Raw genomic sequence first — 19635 nt, forward strand, 5'->3', positions numbered from 1 at the left:
TATGTGATTCTTATCTTTTTTCTTCAAACAGGTCAGGTTGGACTTGGCCACACTTTTCCACTGTGTCTATAGGTCCTTGAAAGTCATAAACAATGTTTAGTTGCAAAATATTCTGTATTTCTTTTCACTTGTTACTCATTCAGCCTGAGCCTTCTCCCCCTAGTTCTGTCCCAACCCCTACCCAGATTAGCAAATAAGTAAGTTTTGACTGTCGTTGCTTCCATCTGCTTGGAAGCAGCAGTGCCTTTAATCATGTTTTGGGGGTGATTGCTATTTTAGGTTGTAATGTGTCTCCCCAACCTGTGGAGCATCAGGCTCCATCTCATACCGCCCTGGCTAGCTCTAACCTACTCAACCCACCTCCTGGCAAGCAGTTGTCCTTGCTTTCTATTGTTCCTTAGGAGATGGAGGTTGAAGAGTAGAACAGCAATTCATATCCCCAGTTCTTTAGATGTTGGCTTCAGTAGCTTCCGAAATGGCCCTCCTTCCCTTCGGGTCTGGCCCTGAGACCCAACATCCTGTAAATACTTACCCTGTTGGCTTAAAGAGTGAACACTATCTGCTCATCTGTGTCCCTGGTGCCCAGAAGAAGGAAGAATACAAGGCTAGAACAAGTCTCTTCCTTGTGCCTCTGGATTTCAAATTTGTTTACGGTACTGCAATCCAAAAGTGGCTTTTAAATGACGTAATAGATTTGATGGCACAGGAACTCCTATAGAAAGGGGCCTTAGGGCCTACATTTTGGGATTCTTCTTCTGAGAACTCCTCTTACAATTGCATCTATATAATCTTCATACCCATTCCCTGGCCTCTTAGCCTTTGGAGATGGTCTTTGGGCTTATTGAGGAGTGGAGAATTATATGAGGAGTGGAGAATTAGCATAATCCTACTGGTTGCTATCACTCCATCCACTTTGCTCTTTTGGATGGTTCTCTTTAGGAATTTGAGAAGTTTGCCTTTGGGTTTTCAGTGAAGAAAGTGTTTGCCAGTTAGACTTATGACCAATAGTAGAGACCAAGAAACATTTCATCTACTTGAAGAAATAAAATGTTTTTAGACACATTAGCAGCACCTGACTGTTTACAAGTGATGATTGACTCAGTAAGACAATCTGATTCTTTCTCGTTCATTAAATAGCCCCAGCAGAACTTTTCCTGGTAAGCTTAGATCAGCTAGAACTAGTTTATGGTTGCAAAGTAACAAATCTGCCTTCCTTTGGAAAGAGCAGTCAGGTTTTTCACTGTTTTAGAAAGGCTTCAGAATCCTAGAAACTCAAGGCAATGAGGACAGGAGATTTAGAGACCATCTACTCGTATTTATTCCTTCATCTTACAGAGAAAGTAAATTGAGGCCCAGAGACATGATTTGATTTGCACCAAACTGGGACTAGACACCTGATCTCAGCTCCAAGTGCTCTTTCCTTAAAACTATGCTCACCACCATCATCCCCGTTCCATGCCTATTCCCATTAGTTTGAGTGAATAACATGAGCTGAGATCTTTGGATTTTACCAAAGAGAATACGTGGACTTTCAAGGTTTGTGCCAGAGTCAGGGATATGGAAGTCTGACTTTCTCAGGTGGTGTGCGACTTGATCCTAGACGTGTATGCAGTAAGTGTTTAGTCAGTGTTAAGTTGAATGAGATGGAATTGGAAGGAGAATTTGTTAACTTCCTCTGACAAAGACTTCTAGAACTTTGAGTCCAGCAAGAAAATGAAAAGTGCAGATGGTCAGCTACATCCTAGCCATTTTAGCCATTGAGGGTCACACTAGATCACCCATTCCCAGTAGGAGTTGAGATTGGGCCTGAAAACAAGGTATAGTTTAAACACACCCCAGTTCCCTCTTGGCAAATAGCAAAGAAGTGGTGTCTAAAGATGTCTCTCCTATCTTGTACTACCCCACCACCTCATTCCCCCTAATGAACAGAGTGGGAAGCTAGATTTCATGGTGGGGCATACGTCAGTTAATTTAGATGTTGCCCCAAGGACCATACAAGAAAAACTCCTATTTATTACATTCCTATATCTATAAAGATCAGGCCCAAAGAATGCTGGAATTGGTGGGAATGGGGTGGAATTGTTGGGGTGGGGGTGTCTAGGTAACAAGGCCCAAAGAAGTAGCCCCTCAAATAAAATAGACCAAAGAAATGGAAGTCCTCAATTTTTCAGAGGTAGTGGTGAGTTCATATTTGCCAAGAGCAGGGGTTCCCAAGAATTCCTTTGAAGAAGAAAGATTGCTGGGCACTCAAGGCCTATTCTGGGCAAATTTTGTTAGCCAAAGCTCCACTTCCATTCTGTTCTCCTCCAAATTCTATGGAAGCTAAACCATGCTGGTGAGGCTGGCCTTAGAAATATTTGTGTCATCACTGGAATACTCATACCCTTGGGAGGAGAGATGGGCCCAGCTACAGAAGGGTTAGTCAATGGGAGCTGAGCATAGCAGACAGAGAAGATGGCCCCAAAAGAAGGGTCAGTGGCTTTGTGTCTAACCTGAGCAGCTCCTGTGAGGTGTGGGTGAGCTCAAGAGGAAATGAATTCTCATCGACCCCTTTCTTTTGTGATGTTCCTCTTTCCTAGACTTTGTTTTTTGCTTGAATGAATAAATTAGTCCCTTTATCCATTATTCCTCTCTGATCTCCTAGCATGGTTGAAGACCCTACTTTTTCTTTTTCATGAATGGAGTTTTGTGACGCCCCCTCAAGTGCAGTGATGGTCCCCTGTGAAGAGAGTTCCCTAGAAGGGATGCAAATCTCAGAGCAGAGCTCAGCTCTGACAGGAATGGTGATTATCATGTTTCTTTTTCCTTTTTAGAGCAGAGAGGTGCTTTGTAGAGTCTGATTGCCTGTAAATAGTGTACATTTAATTTATTGCTACAGTAACACGGTGTATTGGTTAATGTATAAAACAAATTCTAAAAGGTTCACAAATGTATATTTTGTTGCTTAAATGTGTCTTTGCAGAAATTCACAATAAATAACATATTTTGTGTCCATCAGTGTATGAGATTCTCTGGGTGGGACCCCAGCCTTGGACCTCCTGGCCCAGCCTGTCTGGCCTATCCTCTTTCATCCCTGACTTGTTTTAAAATTTAAGAGACTCACTGCCTACAGGAAGCCCTGCTGGAATGAAAGTCACCCTATTTCTCTTATCTTTTGTTTGGTTTTTGTTTTTGCAAGGCAATGGGGTTAAAGTCACACAGCTAAGTATGAAGTGACTGAGACTAGATTTGAACTCAGATCCTCCTGACTTCAGGGCCAGGGCTCTATCCACTGTACCACCTAGCAGCCCACACTTCTATTATCTTTAATGTCACATTCCTTCAGTTCAGCTCTGATACGTAGATCCAGGCACAACTCCTGGATACTAGATAGAGGAGACTTCCATCTTTCAATGTTAGTAACAATAATATTATAATTTATATTATATCTAATAATAATATAATAAGGATCTGTTTCAGTTTTGCCATTGTCCCTGCCTCCTCCCTACTCCTCTGGCATGTACCTACACATAGTAGGTACTTAAGAAAAGCCAAAATCATGTTACAGGAAGCAGTTCCACCTTTCAATGTTAATAACAATAGTAATAATAATAACACTTTCTCCCCTTAGAACATAAACTCCTTGAGAATAGGAATGGTCTCAATTTTGCTTTTGCCCCTGCCTTACCCCCCAGCCACCTGGCATGGTACCTATACGTAGCAGATACTAAAGAAATGCTTGCTGGTTAATGATGAAATCAGCAACAATGATAGCTAGCATTTATAGTGCTTGCTAAAATGCCAGCACTGGGTGAGGAGATTTATGATCATCGTCTCATCTGAGGCTTACAAGAAACCTGAGAGGTAGGATATTGGTATTATCCCCATTTTACAGATGGGGAAACTGAGGCAAATAGTTGTTAGTTGATTTGTCTAGAATCACACAGCTAGTATCTGAGGATTTGAACTCAGAGCCTCCTGGCTCCAGGGCCAAGGCTCTGTGCACACTATGGTGCCCCCAGTGGCCCTCTCACTAATAGAGTGAATCTTGGAGTTAGGAGAGACTCAGGTCCTCTTTATCTCTCTATGCCTCAGTTTCCTCATCTGTCAGTGTCGGAGTTCACTTTGATGACCTCTCAAGTGCATTTAACATCTTTGAGTCTCAATTTCCCTATCTGTAAAAGAAGAGGATTGAGCAGGACAACTCAGAAAGTTCCTTCCATTTCTTGATCCATGATCCCCAGGTCTTAGTACATTACCTGAAAAAAGTGTCATAGGGTCAGTAGCAGCTAGGAGGCACCATAGTGTATAGATCACTGACTAGAGTCAGAAGGATCTGAGTTCAAATCCTACTGCAGATACTTACTAGCTGTGTGACCCTGGGTAAATCACTTCACTCTGTTGGCCTCAGTATAGCATTTCAGTCTCTCAATTCGTGGTACTGGGAGAGGTGAATACACTTTCTCCCTAGAGCCTAGCACCTAGACTCTAGAAGGAGGCAAACAAACAGACATCAACCTTGTGCCAGCACTGTGTTAAGCCCTTGACAAATATTCTCATTTATCTTCCCATCAATCTTGGAAGATAGGCTAGGATCCCATTTTACAGTTGTGGAAACTGAGGCAAACAGGTGAAGTGACTTCCCCATGGTCACTCACTAGTAAAAAAATCTGAGTTCATATTTGGACTCAGGTCTTCCAAACTTCTGTTCCAACTCTATCAGTTCTAGATGTCAAGGATGCTGGAATTTCTCTACAAAACTTTACCCCATCCTAATCTCCTCTCATTTTTCTATCACTTTCCCCCGCTTCTCCCCCTCCCTTCTGTCTCAGTTTCACCATAGTTCCCCCCATATCCCCCTCCTCAGCTCCCTCCCCCCAGCCCTGATCCCCTGGGTCTTTACAGCTCTAAGGATGAGAGCAAACCTTCCAGGTTTTCTGGGAACACCAAGAATGTGGCCACTAGGTAGGAGAGATAAAGTCCTTGTCCCTGGCTTTGTAATGGTGCCCTTCCCCACTCAACTGATGACTCTGAAAGAAAGACCTAGGCTAATAAATGTGTGCACCTCTGCCTCAGTAAATCCAATTCATGTGCAAGTTAAGACCATCCCCGCATGTCCTTGGTCCTCTTCAAAAGCAACACAACAAAAGCAACAACAATGTGCCCAGGAAGGAGGAGAGATTTTGAATTGCACCTAATAAAAACGGCTAATATCTATTACTTATAATGTGCTTATCATATACTGGATTACATGCTTTAGAATTTATCTCATTTCATTCTCAGAACAACAAAAGCAAGGGCTATTTTTGTCCCCATTTTACAAATGAGAAAACTGAGGCAGACAGAAGTAAAGTGATTTGCCCAGGGTTCCACAGGAAGGTAGGGGCTATTCTCATCCTCATTTTACAGATGAGGAGACTGAGGCAGACAGCAATGAAGGGATTTGCCCAGGGTTTCATAGGAAGGTAAGGGCTATTCTCATCCCCATTTCACATACGAGGAAACTGAGGCAAACAAAGGTGAAGTGATTTGCCCAGAATTCCAAAGGGAGGTAGAGGCTCTTCTCATTCCCATTTTACAGAGGAGGAGGAAACTGAGGCAGACAGAGATGAAGCAATTTGCCCAGGGTTTCACAGCTAGGGAGTGTTTAAGGTCTTTCTCACTCCAGGTCCAGTGTTCTGTCCATTGTACTACCCAACTGCCCTTCTCTTTGTTGGGTGAAAAGCCCCAGCAAGAATGATGACTAGGTATAATCTAATCTTCAAAGATAAAAACTGGAGGCATAAGGGAAGCTCACCACAATCAAAGCAGAGTTTTCTGACATTTGACACTCAGACTCTAGACTAGGGAGCTCAATTCAAAAGGCAAATTTGAGAGGTTTTGTCAGGTATGTCTCTACCCTTTATTCTTGCTTCCTGAGGCAAATCTGCTGCAGAGTTAAAAAGAGCTGGCTGCTTAGGGGAGCAAGTCAGGGATTTTGGTTTTTGTTTGTTTCAAGAGTAGTAACACTGCTATTATGGCTAAGGCAAAGACTTGATTTTTCTAGAATAGTTCAGTAAAGTAGATTAGATCCAATAAAGTTCAATAAAGTTCAGTTCTTCTCATAAGAAAGAGCTCATCCCATGGCCAAAGGCTTCAGCAGAAGCTAACAGAAGTCACATGCGTAGAGGCCTGTGCCTGGCAGCCAGGACTGGCCGGTAGGTAGAAATGATGGATTCAGCACTATGCCTCTGTCTACAATGAATGAAGCTTTCCTCTCCGTGATCACCCCAATATGTAGACACCCATTACATAGGGAAATTGTAAGAGCAGCTGTATTACTTCCCATTATAAACAAGTTACAGAAATTCATTCTTTATTGGAATGAATACATAGAAAATGAAAACTGTCAGCAGTCAGGCCTGGAGTTAAAATAGACTTGCAGCATAGTATTCCCTACATGTGTATCCATCCATATGGCCTTGAATTCAGGAGGATGGGAGTTCAAATCCAGTCTCAGACACTTGCTACTTACTAGCTGTGTGACCGTAGGCAAGTCACTTTGCCCTGATTGCCTTGCATCCAGGGCCATCTCCAGTTGTCCTGATTCATTTCTGGCCACTGGACCCAGATAGCTTCAGAAGTGAGGCTGGTGACTTAATGCAGCCCCTCCTCACTCAAATCCAATTCATATTCTTGTCATGGCATCACCTCCCTGATATCATAGTCTTCTTCGAAAATGAAGGACAAATATTAGTAATCCTAAACCAGATTTGCTGCTTGTGTCTATTCATTCCTATGATGATGTATATATGGAGAGAAGAATATATCCCAGGCTTTTGGGAAAATATTTTACTATAACTTTTCTTATTATCCTGTTTCACTAAAGACCTTTTGCTTTAAATTGATTGTGTCCTCTGGCTGAGTGTTAAAGGTGACAACATCAGTGGGGACTCATGAGAAAGTATGTATAGATTCACAGATTATACTGAACTACCTTTAGGATAGCCTCTCTCAGAAGGGATATGTAGAAGGAAGATCCCTCTCCCACTCTGCCAGAGGGAGACTTTCCTGGGCAATTGCACATGTGAGCTTCAGGTGTCTGTCCATCCTCCTCTCTCCCATTACCTAGACCTGATCCCAAAAGAGAGAAGAATCCATCAGTTATCTATTATTCATGTCTCTTTCCTCCAGTAGAACATGAGCTTCACAAGGGCCAAGACTATTTTTTGTGTTAAGTTGAAATCCTGCCTGGTCTGACTGCGGCCAGGGTGTCCAAAGAGATACACACTGCATGCCCCTTCCAACAGTACACTGAAGGACCCTCAGTTTTTGTGGAAGTGTCCACAGCAAAAAACCACTTTATATTAGATCTAAGTTCAGAGGCCCCAGCTCTCCCCAGAAGTCAGCCCCTCTCACCCACCAGGTAATCCCTGGGTCAACGAGAGTGTTGTCTCTCCTGTTGGGAGCATGGGTATCCTATTCTAGGTAAGAGGAAGAATTGCAGCTCTCTCTTCCACTCCCAACCAATCAATTTATTAGGCACCTAAGCATTGTGCTAAATATTGGGGAATACAAAAAGGCAAAAGACAAGCTTCTGCCTTTGCCTTTGCTTGAATGTTTTCCCAAATGGACCCCTTCCTTGTTCCTTCAAATGAAAGGTTTGAAGAAGAGAAGAAGGTGCTTCCAACATCTAGATAGATACTGTTGTATTTTCCAGTCCAATTGCACACTTGGCTGCCCAAAATTCTTTCCCCAGGGCAAAGGAACCAAGAGGTAACTCTCCTTGCACTATAGGTGACTGCTGGGTGTGGGAAAGGTAGCACAGATGGAATTCAATGATATCTGTATAGAGTTTTGTCAAAACCTATTTTATTTCATCCTCACAACAACTCTATGAGGTAGGTATTACAATACCATTATTATTATTCCCATTTTACAGATGAGGAAACTGAGGCACAGTGAAATCCAATGACTTACTCAGGATCAGACAGGAAGTTGACATCTGAGGTGGAATTTGAATGCAATCTTTCAATTGTCCCTGAAGGAATCTCTATCATTTCCCTACACTATAGAAAAGGTAGCAGACCATATTGGAAGAGGCTCGGGCGGGGGAGAAGGTGACCTATTTTGTGTGGGTAGATTCTCGATGGATTTAGGATACCAATACAGAATGCTTTCTTTAATCCTCAGCTATCAAAAATTTAAAAATGTTTGGAACACAAAGTCTATATGGGGGTATCCACAGAAAGTGTCCAGGAAATAGGTGCCACAGCACCTATAGTGGATTATAAAAAGGAGCAGTTAGTGCCATAGAAACAAGGCTATGAATGGAAGCTTTGGTAATCGTTGGCAGAGTGGGCTGAGAAGCTAGAAGATGGGGAAAGGCAGGTCCCAGGACTAAGCTAAGAAAAATGGGTACAGAGCACTGATTGAGTTCAAGTGAGATGCAGATCTGCCAATGACCAGCATCATATCAGTGTTTCATGACAGCAACATGAGGTTCCATGGATCATATACGTGGGCTTGAATGAATTTGTTCACAAAGCCAATCTGTATATGAGGAATAATTGAATGAACGAATAAAAAAGGGTTTTGTTAAATATTTGTTAAATTATAAGTTTTTTGTTAAAGAAAAGAACTGGCAGTAGAAATAGAAAGACTGAAAGATCCCTTGCCCAGGTAGAATGGGGTCCCTAGACCTGAAGTCCAAAGACCAGAGGAACAAAGAGAATGGCAAGGGAACTTAGGTTAAATGAATAGGTCAGATGTCAAGGTTAAGGGTCAAGAGGACAGAGCAGATGAGGTCTGAAGCTGGCCTAAGGGAAACACAATCACAAGGGGAAAGAGTTTAATAGATTGCTAAATGAATAAATGTTAACCTGATTGTCCTCAGCAACAATGAGCCTAAATAATAGCTAACCCTCTCTGTAGTGCTTTAAATTCTCAGTTCCTCACAACATCCTGTGAGATTCTCATACCAAGGGTTTTATCCTTGTTTTATTAATGAGGAAATTCCCTTACAAGTCTAGTGAATGTCCCGTTGTCACACAATAGCAGAAATGAGACTGGAATCCATGTCTCTTCAGAGTTTTTCTAGAGCATGGCCCAAGTTCTAAGAGCATTGTTAGTTTTTGGCACTGGGTGGTCATCAGCCATTGGCTTCCAAGGATCTCCCCTTTTCCCTGATACCTGCTTTGCATTCTTAATAAGGCTTAATAAAACTTCCTCTGCAATAAAAAAGAAGAAAGGATATGTGAGCCCAGCACAACACCCCAACATCCCATTAAGATAGTAGTAGAAATTAGAGGTCTTACCCTGTCTGCACTTTTCACTGGAAGAAAGAAAAAAGAAAGACAAGAAAAGAGTTAGATTGATTGAATATTCCTCCTCCATGGACACTGGGACTGTTTCTTTCTTGTCTTTGTAGTCATGTCCTACCTCCTTTATATAGTCCACCTCAAAGCTCAAGGCTTGAACCCTCTCCTATCCTCTTTCTATACTCTCTAGGTGAGATCAACCAAGGATTCAGTCATCATCTCTATGCAGATGACTCCCAATTCTAGATATTCAGTTCTTATCTCTCTGCTGAACTCCAGGCCAAGATTTCTGACTGCTTGCTGAATATCTCCACCTAAATCTCAACATGTTAAAACAGAATTGATAATCTTTTTCACTATATACATTCCTTCCCTTGAACGGTCCCATCATTTTTCTAGAGTTTCAGTCTGAGAATCATTCTGGATTTTTCTTTCTTCTTAATTCATTCATTATATCCATTTATAGATTCCATTTCTTCAGTATCTCTATTGACCCCACCATGCAAACTTAGACTTTTGTTCCCTCTTACCTAGACTACTGCCATCATCCTTCCAATTTTAGTCCTCATACCTACTATCTTCCCTCCCGAATCCATCCTTCTTACAGCTCCCAAAGTCACTCTCTCCCCTTTACTCCCTATTCTCTACTTCTTGAAACTCTCTGCCTCCTTTAAGGCTCAGCTTAAAGGGTGGTTCTCCCAAAAGACTTTTCTCTATTTCCCCAAACTGCTAACACTCCCCAAATCATTGGGCACTTCTTTTGGAAATACTCGTACTTATTTCTCTGTAAACATAGGAAGCCCATGGAAAGGGTCTGTTTCCTTTTTTGTTTGAATCACCAAGGCCTACAATAGTGATAAATGCTTGTTGATTGACTGATTGATGGATTGATAGATTGACCCAAGGTTTCCCTGGGATCTAGACTACTACTTTTTCCAAATGTCTCCAGATATTTCATCCATAGGAGGCTTTGGTTCAAGGGTAGGACAAGGTGGATCATGGTCCCTCTGAGAGGTCATGCAATTCTGGATAGCACTGGATTGAAGAGCCCCCATAGTGGGGGCAGAGAGTGTTTCTGATTTCCCTCTCCTTCCCCGCCACCCCCTCCAAGCAATCCAGTAAATGAACTTTACCTTGGTGCAGATACTTCAAAAGCAGAACTAGCAGAATTATGCAGCAGCCTGAGAGGAGCCACAACCAGGGCTGAGACTTTTCTGCAGAGAAACAAAGAGTCTCATGAGCAGTTAGCCTGGTCACTGAGCAAAGTCATCTGTCCATCCCCAGCCCATAGCTCATTGGAGGAGTTCCTCTCGTGTTAAGAAGGGCTATCTGGGGGTGGCTAGGTAGCAAAGTGGATAGAGCACCGGTCCTGGGTCCTGGAGTCAGGAGGACCTGAATTCAAATCCAACCTCAGACACTTAATAATTACCTAGCTGTGTGGCCTGCGTGAGCCCCTTAACCCCATTTGCCTTGCAAAAAAAAAAAAATCTAAAAAAAAATAATCTAACTTCTAAATCATTATGGGAGTGTCATAGACTATCAGTTTGGAATGATAGAGTGAAAAGGGATGTATCTCAAAGACCATCTACTCCAACCTCCTCATTTTACAGATAAGGTATCTGATTCTCAGAGAGAATAAGCTCTTTGTGACCATCATGGTTGATGGGGTAGGAAAGGTAGAAAGGGAATCAGCCAGGAATAGCTGTGATTTTTGACTTGTTCTTACCTGGGATTTTCCTTTATTTCCCTTTTGTCAGTTGATTTCTCACTACTCTGCTCATTCTTATGCCCAATGCTCATCTTCCCAACATTCAACATCAATGTGAGAGTGAACCCAATCTATATGATATCCTTTTTGCCAAATTTGATGGGGGAATCCTTTGGGGGAGATGTAGCTGAACTGAGGTGTCCTCCCCTCCCTTCCCAGAAAGATATCCCTAGAGATGGGAAGGAGATATTGGGTTGATGGGTATCACAGGATTGAGCAGATTTCAAGTACCTGTCACTTTGATTACAATGCTTTTCCTAATGGGGAATTGCAGGCCCTCATGTTCTACCCGGCAGGTATACCGTACACCATCATCCCGGAGTGAGGCCTTCAGGAGATAGTAGCTGGAGAAACTGTAAGTTTCATCGCTGCTCTGCCGGTGATTGCCAAAAAGGACATTTCTCACCACCTCTGGTAGCATGCGGCCTTCCACAGGCTCACGTAGCCATTGTACGTGGGCTTCCAGCGGGAAGTAGCGGCTGACCTCACACACCAGCTTCTGCTCCTCCCCTTCCTTCAAAGTCAGAGTGGGAGTCTGGGGGAAGAGTGTGACTTTGGGGGCCTCTGGGGAAAGAGGAAAATGAGATCTTGAGTGTCAAGGATATTCCTGTACACCATAGGCAAGGAAAAGGATCAGAGCTATTTGTTAAAGGGGTAGTGGGTAGAGTTGGCATCAGAGTAAGGAAGGTCTGGGTTCAAACCTCACCTCTGATCCTGACCAACTGTGATCCCTGGGCAAGACACTTACCAGTGCCCCTCCCCTCCACCCCACCACACCATCTACTAAAAGTAAGATTCTGAGTAACTGGCCTTCTCCCTTGAAAGAAGAAGGTCCCGACTAGGACTAAATCCAAAGTCCATTCTGAATCCCCCTTCTCTAAGACTATGATTAATTCCCCTATTCAAATGTAAGCTTCTTGAGGTCAGGTCTTATTTCTTTATTGTTATTGTCTCCTTGGGTCCTAATGCTTGAGACTGGGACCTCATTGAGAACAGGCACTATTTATTTTCTTTCTTTTTTCCTATCCCTAGCTCTTAGTGCCTGTATATAATTGGTACATAATAAATGCCTGTTAACTATCTGGCATACAGTAGTCACTTAATAGATGCTTGTCAGTTGATTGACTGATTTGTCCTGCCCCAGAATCCTGAACCCCTTGGGAAAGGTCACCACCTGGGCATCCTTGGAATTAGATTCTTCCTGGGCATCCCTCCCTAGGCCATGGGAAGTTACAGAACTTGGGCTGCCCACATAAACTATCCAGGCATTGCCAAGTTCAGGGTATGTGCTGGGTGGGTGAAGTTTCAAATAAGGCATATTCATTGATAGCTACATTAGAAAGTACAATCTATAAGAAACATAAAATTCTATGATCTCAGGTAAGAGGAAGACCATTACTCTACACTTCTTCATCTAGAAGTTGTACGACCTTGGGTAAGTCATTCATTGCTCCTAGGTTTCAGTTCCGTCCTCAGTAAAATGGGGATAAAAAGCCTGGCCAGACCAAGCTCTGAAGATATCGAAAGGATAAATATTGCTGAGGACATGAGGCAGTTCCCTCCATCACCCTTCCTAGGCTCAGAAGAGAAAACAGAAAGAGAAGTTTACCCACAACAGCCACATCGATGCCAAGCTCCCCATGGAGCCCAGCCGTGACCACAGAGCAGAAATAGTTGCCCTCGTCCTTGATTGCCATATTGGAAAGCTGAATGGAGGCATTGCCACGAGGGATCTCGCTGGGGAAGATCTCGACCTGCTTGTGGAGGTGAACCACCTGGCCCTGTTTCCCAGTATACTTCAGCACTTCCCGATATCGTCCCCCCTTCTGCCGAAGCACCCATGTCACATCCACAACCTTGGGGATGTGGTCCATGACGAATCCACAGGAGAGAAAGACAGTCTCTTGTAGCTTTGCCTGGACTTTGGAGGCCTTTGTGTAAAGGGAGAACACTCCTGGGGGGGAGAGGCACAGAAGAGGCAATGAGGGGCTGTAATCAGCAGGGAAAGAAATGGGGGGTAGGAGAGTAGAGTCATTAGAGATGGGATAGGGTCACAGAGACAAGTCTGAGGCTGAGGCTACGTGCTAGAGGTTAGCATCAGAGATCAGACTAATCTAGAGGTGGTACCTGAGGCTAGTGGCCCGGAGAGCAGATAGGGTGGGCCTCCCACAGGGTGGCTGACCTGAGAGAGGTGCTGGTCCGGTGCCCTGGGCAGCTTCAGCAGGCTGGAAACAAAAAGTGATGATTCTGAAATGGTTTTCCATGTGGGTGATCGTCACGATGTACCAGGTGGGCAGCAGGGCCTGGTGTTGAGGGAGGCCTGGCCACAGGATCTGGATGTTGGCAGTGAAGTAGCGGCCCACTTTGCATTCCAGCTTATCCACATCCTTGTCGATATAAGGGAGAAGGACCCCTGCCTTGTCTGCAAATACAGGTGGGGGGTCACAGGGGGAAGGAGGGTCCTCCCCTCCAGCCTCACTCACCTGATTCCATTTTATTCCATTCCAAATATTTATGAATGAATTTTATGGCTTCAGGCAACATGGAGTATGATGAGGGTCTCAGAGCCTGGGTTCAAATTCTACTTCTGACATATAGTGACCAAGTTACCTTGAGCAAGTCTTCTAACCCTGAAGTGCTCCAAACAGTTCTCTCAAATGATACTTTTCAGAGGAGCTGTAGATCTGCATGGGGGAGCCAGGGGTTCCCTCTGGACTGACCCCCCCAAAAAGTGTGAACAGAAGTAGGTGCTACTCACACCCAAGCACTTTCTGGATAGGAGTCATTGTGAGGCTGGACCTGAGATTTCATCCTTGTAGGGAACTCCCTGCATGAGAAAGATGCTCACCTACCCCTTTCTCTACAACTCAGCAGTGGAGACAGAGCTGTGAAGAACACAGAGGGAAGGGACTTGCCCAGGATCACACAGCAGAATGAATCAGAGGTGAAACTTGAACCCAGGGCTTCCTGGCTTCCCAGTTAGTGTCACTGATGCCTCCTTCCCTCCCTCCCATGACAGGTGTACAAAGACCAGAGCAGTCAACAGTCCTTACCTTTTCAAAATGTCTATTCTAATAGGCTCAGCCCTCACTAATAGGTACCAACACTTCTAACCTGCATTCACATCTACAAAGGCACAATGCACATACACACTCTTTATCTATACATCTCTCTGTCTCTCTGTGTGTCTCTATTTCTCTGTCTGTCTTTGACTTTGTCTCTGTGTGTCTCTCAGACTCTCTGTCTCAGTCTATATGTGTTTCACTGTCTCTGTCTCACTCTGTCTCTGTGTCTCTGTCTCTCTCATAGTCTATCTCTATGTGTGTCTCTCACAGTCTCTCTCTTTCTCTGCTCTCTGTCCATCTGTCTGTCTCTCCTCTCTCTGTGCCTCTCTCTGTCTGTCTGTCTCTCTTTCTCATAGTCTCTGTTTCTGTCTCTCTTTCTCTCCTCTCTCTGAGCTCTGTGTGAGTCTCTGTTTCTCTCTGTCTTGCCACTCTCCTTTACTCCCCCCATAGCAGGCAGGAGCCTCTTACCCTGCAAGAAGAAGGTGTCACTGTTGGCTTGATGTGGCAGGAACATGCTCTCAGAACTGCTCAGCACCAGCTGAATATGCTGCCACTGAGTCTGAGCCTCATTGGGGCTCTTGGAGGGCTCTGGAGGAATCTCCAAGATGCAGGGCAGTTGGCCAACGTTGCCCAGCTTCATGCCAGCCTCTACCACATGCCAGCCTAGAATCCACAGTAGCTCTACGATAACAAGAGATGAAAGGAGAGAGTGGCCCTTCTGCCCCTGAGACAGACTGGTTCAAAGGCTGAGGCCTTAGGTCTTTCAATCAATTAGGAATCAAAGTAATGATCCCCCCCCCACCCCCATGCTGAGAGTTTATGATTCTAATACATTGTAGGCCCGAGGAGAGCCCAGTTTTACTGTTGCCAAAGTGACTCCCTCCAATGAGCTCAGGATCATGGAATCAGTCCCACCAATCAATCAATCAATTAATCAATCAGTAAGTAGTTAATAAGCTTCAATTTGCCTGACATGGGCAGCTAGGTAACCCTGTGAATAGAATTCTGGCTTAGATCAGAAAGATTCATCTTTCTGAATTCAAATTCAGCCTCAGTCACATTATTAGCTGTGAGATGCTGGGCAAGTCACTTCTCCCTGTTGGTCTTAGTTTCACCATCTGTCTAATGAGCTGGAAAAGAAAATGGCAAACTATTCCTTTTTCTCTTTCAAGGGCCACAAATCAAACAAGGGCAACAACAACAAAAACAAATGGGACACACTGTGCTAGGGATACAAAGACAACAAAGAGCATTAAAACTGATCAAATCCTTCCATCCAACAATACCAATATTAGATGTATATTCAGAAAAAAATCATAAAAATGGAGAAGTCCCACATGCTCAAAAAATTTATAGTAGATCTTTTGGTAGTAGCAAATAATTGGAAATTGAGAGGATGCCCGTCAATTGGGGAATTGCTGAACAAGTTATAGTACATGAATGTTTCGAGTACTATTGGTCTATAAGAAATCATGAATGGTCAAATTTTAGAGAAGAATGAAAAGAGTTACAGGGACTGATGCTGAGTGAAGGGAGCAGAACCAAGAGAACAAAGTACACGGCAACAACATTGTAAGTGATAAACAATGATCAACTATCAGCAGTTCAGAGATCTGGGATAACCCTGGGAGGCCTCTTACAGACAATGCGATCCACATCCCATGGAAAAACAAAAAAAATTAAAAAACCACAGAATCTGAATATATTCTGTTTAATTTTTTAAAACTTCTCTTATGTTTTTCCTTCCTATCCCATGGTTTTCTTTCTTTTCCCTTAGTCCTAATTCCCCATACCCAAAATGACTAATATGCAAATAAGTAAAATGTAAATGTACATAAATGCAAACAATTTTTACCAGACTTTTGGCCACTGAGGGGAAGGGGTGAGAAGGGAAGGTGGTAGAAAAAACATGTAACTTATAAATGTGCAAGAGAATGAATGTTGAAAAAAATTTTCTTAACATGTAATTGGAAAATTAAAAATAAAGAAAAAAGGATTCAAAAGACAAAAGACAAACAATCCCAGCCCACAAGGAGCTTACATTCCCTGGGATAAAATATAGACCCATATAAGTATCTATATAAAATAAAATTGTCCTGATAGGTACTTTCATAGGAATGATGAATTCCCCTTAGGAGAAAATTCCCTCCACATTTGTAGATCAATGACCTCCAGCCTTAGAGTTGATGGCACTGAAAGTTTAAGTGAGTAGGCCAGGGTCACACAGCCAGTAGTCTTCAAAGAGGAGGTTCAAGCCCAGGCCTTCCCAACTCTGAGACCAGCTCTCTATCTGCAATACCATGTTGTCTTGGGGTAGCTAGGTGGTAAAGTGGATGGAGCACTGACCCTGCAGTCAGGAGGGCCTGAGTTCAAATATGACCTCAGATACTTAATGACCTAGCTGTATGATCATGGGTAAGTCACTTAATCCTACTGCCTTGCAAAAAAAATACCATACTATCTTTCATATTGTAGAGCATACACAAAAATGATATTGTGAATAACATTAAATTAAATAAAAATTAAAAATAATACATAGCAGCTTGAGGGGAGGTCAGGAAAGCTCTTAGGGTTTTAACTTAGCATTTTAGGAAGCTAGGAGTTCTTAAGAGGCAGTGGTGAGGAGAAAGGGCATCATTGGTATGAGGGACAGCCTGGGCAAAGCCAGGAGGATGAGAGATGGAACACTTTGAATAAGGAACAACCAGAAAGCACTTTGTTTGGATTGAAGAGTAGATAAATGGCTCCAAGCTTCCCCTTTTCTTCCTTTTTCCTTCTGCTGCCTTCCAGTAGAAGGAAGTAGAAAGAAACCAAAGGCTAACCTCCTTTGGAGTCTCTCTGTGACCAAGAGTCCGGAGTGTTCTTCCATCTCCTCCCTGGAGGACTCTCAGGGAAGGGGGGGGAAAGCAAGCCAACATAGATCAGTAAATCTCACCCCCTAGCTCCAGCCCCCCACAAAAGTTGAGTAATCCTGGTATCAGAGCTGGGTCTACCTCCTCAGTTGTGGGGAGTCCTCTGGATATTCCTCTCTCTCAACCCCTTCCCTCCTGCTCTCTGATTACTTTGAGCTACAAGGGGCATGGGGGAGGGCTACTTGCCCTCCAGACAGAAGCCAGGAGGTCTGGGAGCCCCAACACCTCCTGGGAGCCCTGAACAGTCCCAGGGCAAGGGGAGGTGGGCAAGCAGAGAAGGCTCAGGAGGCAGAGAAGGGTCAGAACTCACCAGGGCTGAACAGGTTCAGGAGTAGCATTTCTCTTGCCACCATTCTCAGGACCCTCTGGGAGCTCGATCCCCTTCCTGAGGCAGACAGACACCTCCGGGTTTCGCCTTCCTTGTCTCAAACTCACTTTCAGTTTCATTTACTTCTGTGTCGGCAGAGGGCAGGTCAGGACAGCTCAGAACTGGGATCTCTAGCCTCCCCACCCTCCCCTGTCCTCTCCCTCCTCCCTGTCCTGGCTGGGAGTCTGAAGGGCTCTGGGCTGGGGACCTGGGGAGGCAGAGGGGTACATGCAAGATGAGGAAGGTCTCTATTTAAATCAGCAGTTCATCTGGAGTCCCCAGCTAGATTTTATGGCTTCAATGAGCTTGGAATGCTGTATCTAGATCTTGATCTATTTATAGATGGATGGATGGATGGATAGATGGATGGATGGATGGATGGATGGATAGAGAGAGAGAGAGAGAGATATGATAGATAGATAGAGAGATAGAGAGATAGAGAGATGATAGAGAGAGATGATAGATAGATAGATAGATAGATAGATAGACAGACAGGAGAGAGAGAGACAGAGAGAGATGATGATGGATAATTGATAGATAGACAGACAGACAGATGAGAGAGATATGATGGATGGAAAATAGATAGATAGGCAGACAGATGGATGGGAGAGAGAGGGAGAGGGAGAGATGATGGATGGACGATAGATAGATGGGAGAGAGAGATGATGATGGATGGATGATTGATAGACAGATGAGAGAGATATGATGGATGGACAATAGATAGACAGATGGATGGGAGAGAGAGGGAGAGGGAGAGAGAGATGATGGATGGATGATAGAGATGATGGATGGATAGATAGATCTAGATCTAAATAGATGGTTATCTAGATAGATAACTCAATATAAATCTAGATAGATACATATCTCTATCTATATATATATCATTAGATCTCTCTCTAGATAAATCAGTAGACATACACATATAATTATATACATATATATAATTATATGTACATGTATATGTGTATATACATATATGCATGTATATATATATTTACATTTATATTGTTCTGTAGCTATAGTTTTATTTTCACTGTTTTTATTGAAATTTAGCATTTGCTTCAATTGCTTGGAGCCATTAATCTGAAAAGGCCTTAGCAGATTGCCAAAGGAATCCAGGATTTACACAAAAAGTTACAAAGAAGCCTTGTTTCATTTATGATTGTACACATATAGCCTAGAGCACATTCCTTACCATCATGGGGAGGGGAGAGGGAAGGGAGGAAGGCAAAAAATGTGGAACTCAATATCTTACAAAAAGATGAATGCGGCAAACTATTTTGGCGTGTCATTAGAAAAAATAAAAAAGAATTATTTTTTTTTAAAAGAATCCTTGTTTTTAAGGGATAGGCCAGGGAAGGGAAAGCAATAGAATTCTCATGTCCCAGAGGCATCAACCTCAGCTCACAGATCATTGAAAAGTAGTTTACCAGTCTCCTGTGACTAGAGAACTCCCAAGTGAGAAGGCTCCATCAAGTCCTTGTCTGAAATGAGAGCTGTCTCCTGTAAGGTTCTTTGGTGGTTCAAAATTAAATTGTGAAATGAGATGGAATATACTCTTGGGACTGGTTCCTTGGAGTGATCTTCCCTGCCTCAACTTTGGTTCATCCAGTAATGGATGTAGCATTGAAGGACACCCCTCACTTTCAAGGAGGCAGACAGGAAAATGAGGGCTAGGCTACCCTGATGTCCTTCCTTATTCACTCATTCATCCATCCATCCATCAATCTATCCATCCTTAGGGGAAACTAGGTGACATAGTGAATAGTAGGCTGGATTGGGACTCAAGAAGACCTCTTCTGCTTTAAACATTAAACTAGTTGTGTAACCCAGGACAAGTCCCTGAACCTTTCTAACTAACAAGCCCCTACCTCCCAGGGTTGTGAGGATACAGTGAGATGGTGATGATGATACCATTTATAGAGCATTTTAAGATTTGCAAAGCATTTTCTGTATTTTGAGGCAAATAGACAAGCTGGTGATTAAGTGGGCTGGAGCAGCTAAGTGGCCCAGTGGATAGCACGCTGACCCTGGCGTCAGGAAGACCTGAGTTCAAATATGGTCTCAGACGCTAGTGGTGTGACCTTGGGCAAGTCTCTTAACTTGATTGCCTCCCCAAAAAACTATATCTTTAAAAAAAAAGTGCTGACCCAGGAATCAGGAAGAACTGAGTTCAAATTCTACCTATGACTATTAGCTCTGTGAGCCTGGACAAATCATTTCAACTGTTTGCCTTAGTTTTCTC

At 43.4% G+C, this 19635-nt stretch overlaps 1 protein-coding gene across 2 annotated transcripts; it reads right to left on the reverse strand.

Moving 5' to 3' along the window:
* Positions 1-65: 65 nt before the first annotated feature.
* On the reverse strand, positions 66-17452 carry LOC141488834 (tapasin-related protein-like). 2 transcript variants are annotated; one of them, XR_012468803.1, is made up of 10 exons: positions 17334-17452; positions 14580-14792; positions 13229-13468; positions 12656-13000; positions 11278-11610; positions 10412-10492; positions 9276-9292; positions 8983-9188; positions 6956-7092; positions 66-4238 (listed from the first exon to the last, which is right to left on the reverse strand). XR_012468803.1 is itself a non-coding variant. In XM_074189230.1 (8 exons), exons 1-8 carry the CDS (start codon positions 17374-17376, stop codon positions 9174-9176), a joined length of 1287 nt encoding a protein of 428 aa, XP_074045331.1. In that variant the 5' UTR covers positions 17377-17452; the 3' UTR covers positions 7126-9173. The 2 variants fall into 2 exon arrangements, 1 of the variants encoding a protein (XP_074045331.1); XM_074189230.1 differs by lacking the exons at positions 66-4238; positions 6956-7092 and having other exon boundaries at positions 7126-9188.
* Between the last annotated feature and the right edge of the window lie 2183 nt (positions 17453-19635).

The sequence above is a fragment of the Macrotis lagotis genome, chromosome 5 (assembly GCF_037893015.1).
Source record: "Macrotis lagotis isolate mMagLag1 chromosome 5, bilby.v1.9.chrom.fasta, whole genome shotgun sequence".
Lineage (NCBI taxonomy): Eukaryota > Metazoa > Chordata > Mammalia > Peramelemorphia > Peramelidae > Macrotis > Macrotis lagotis.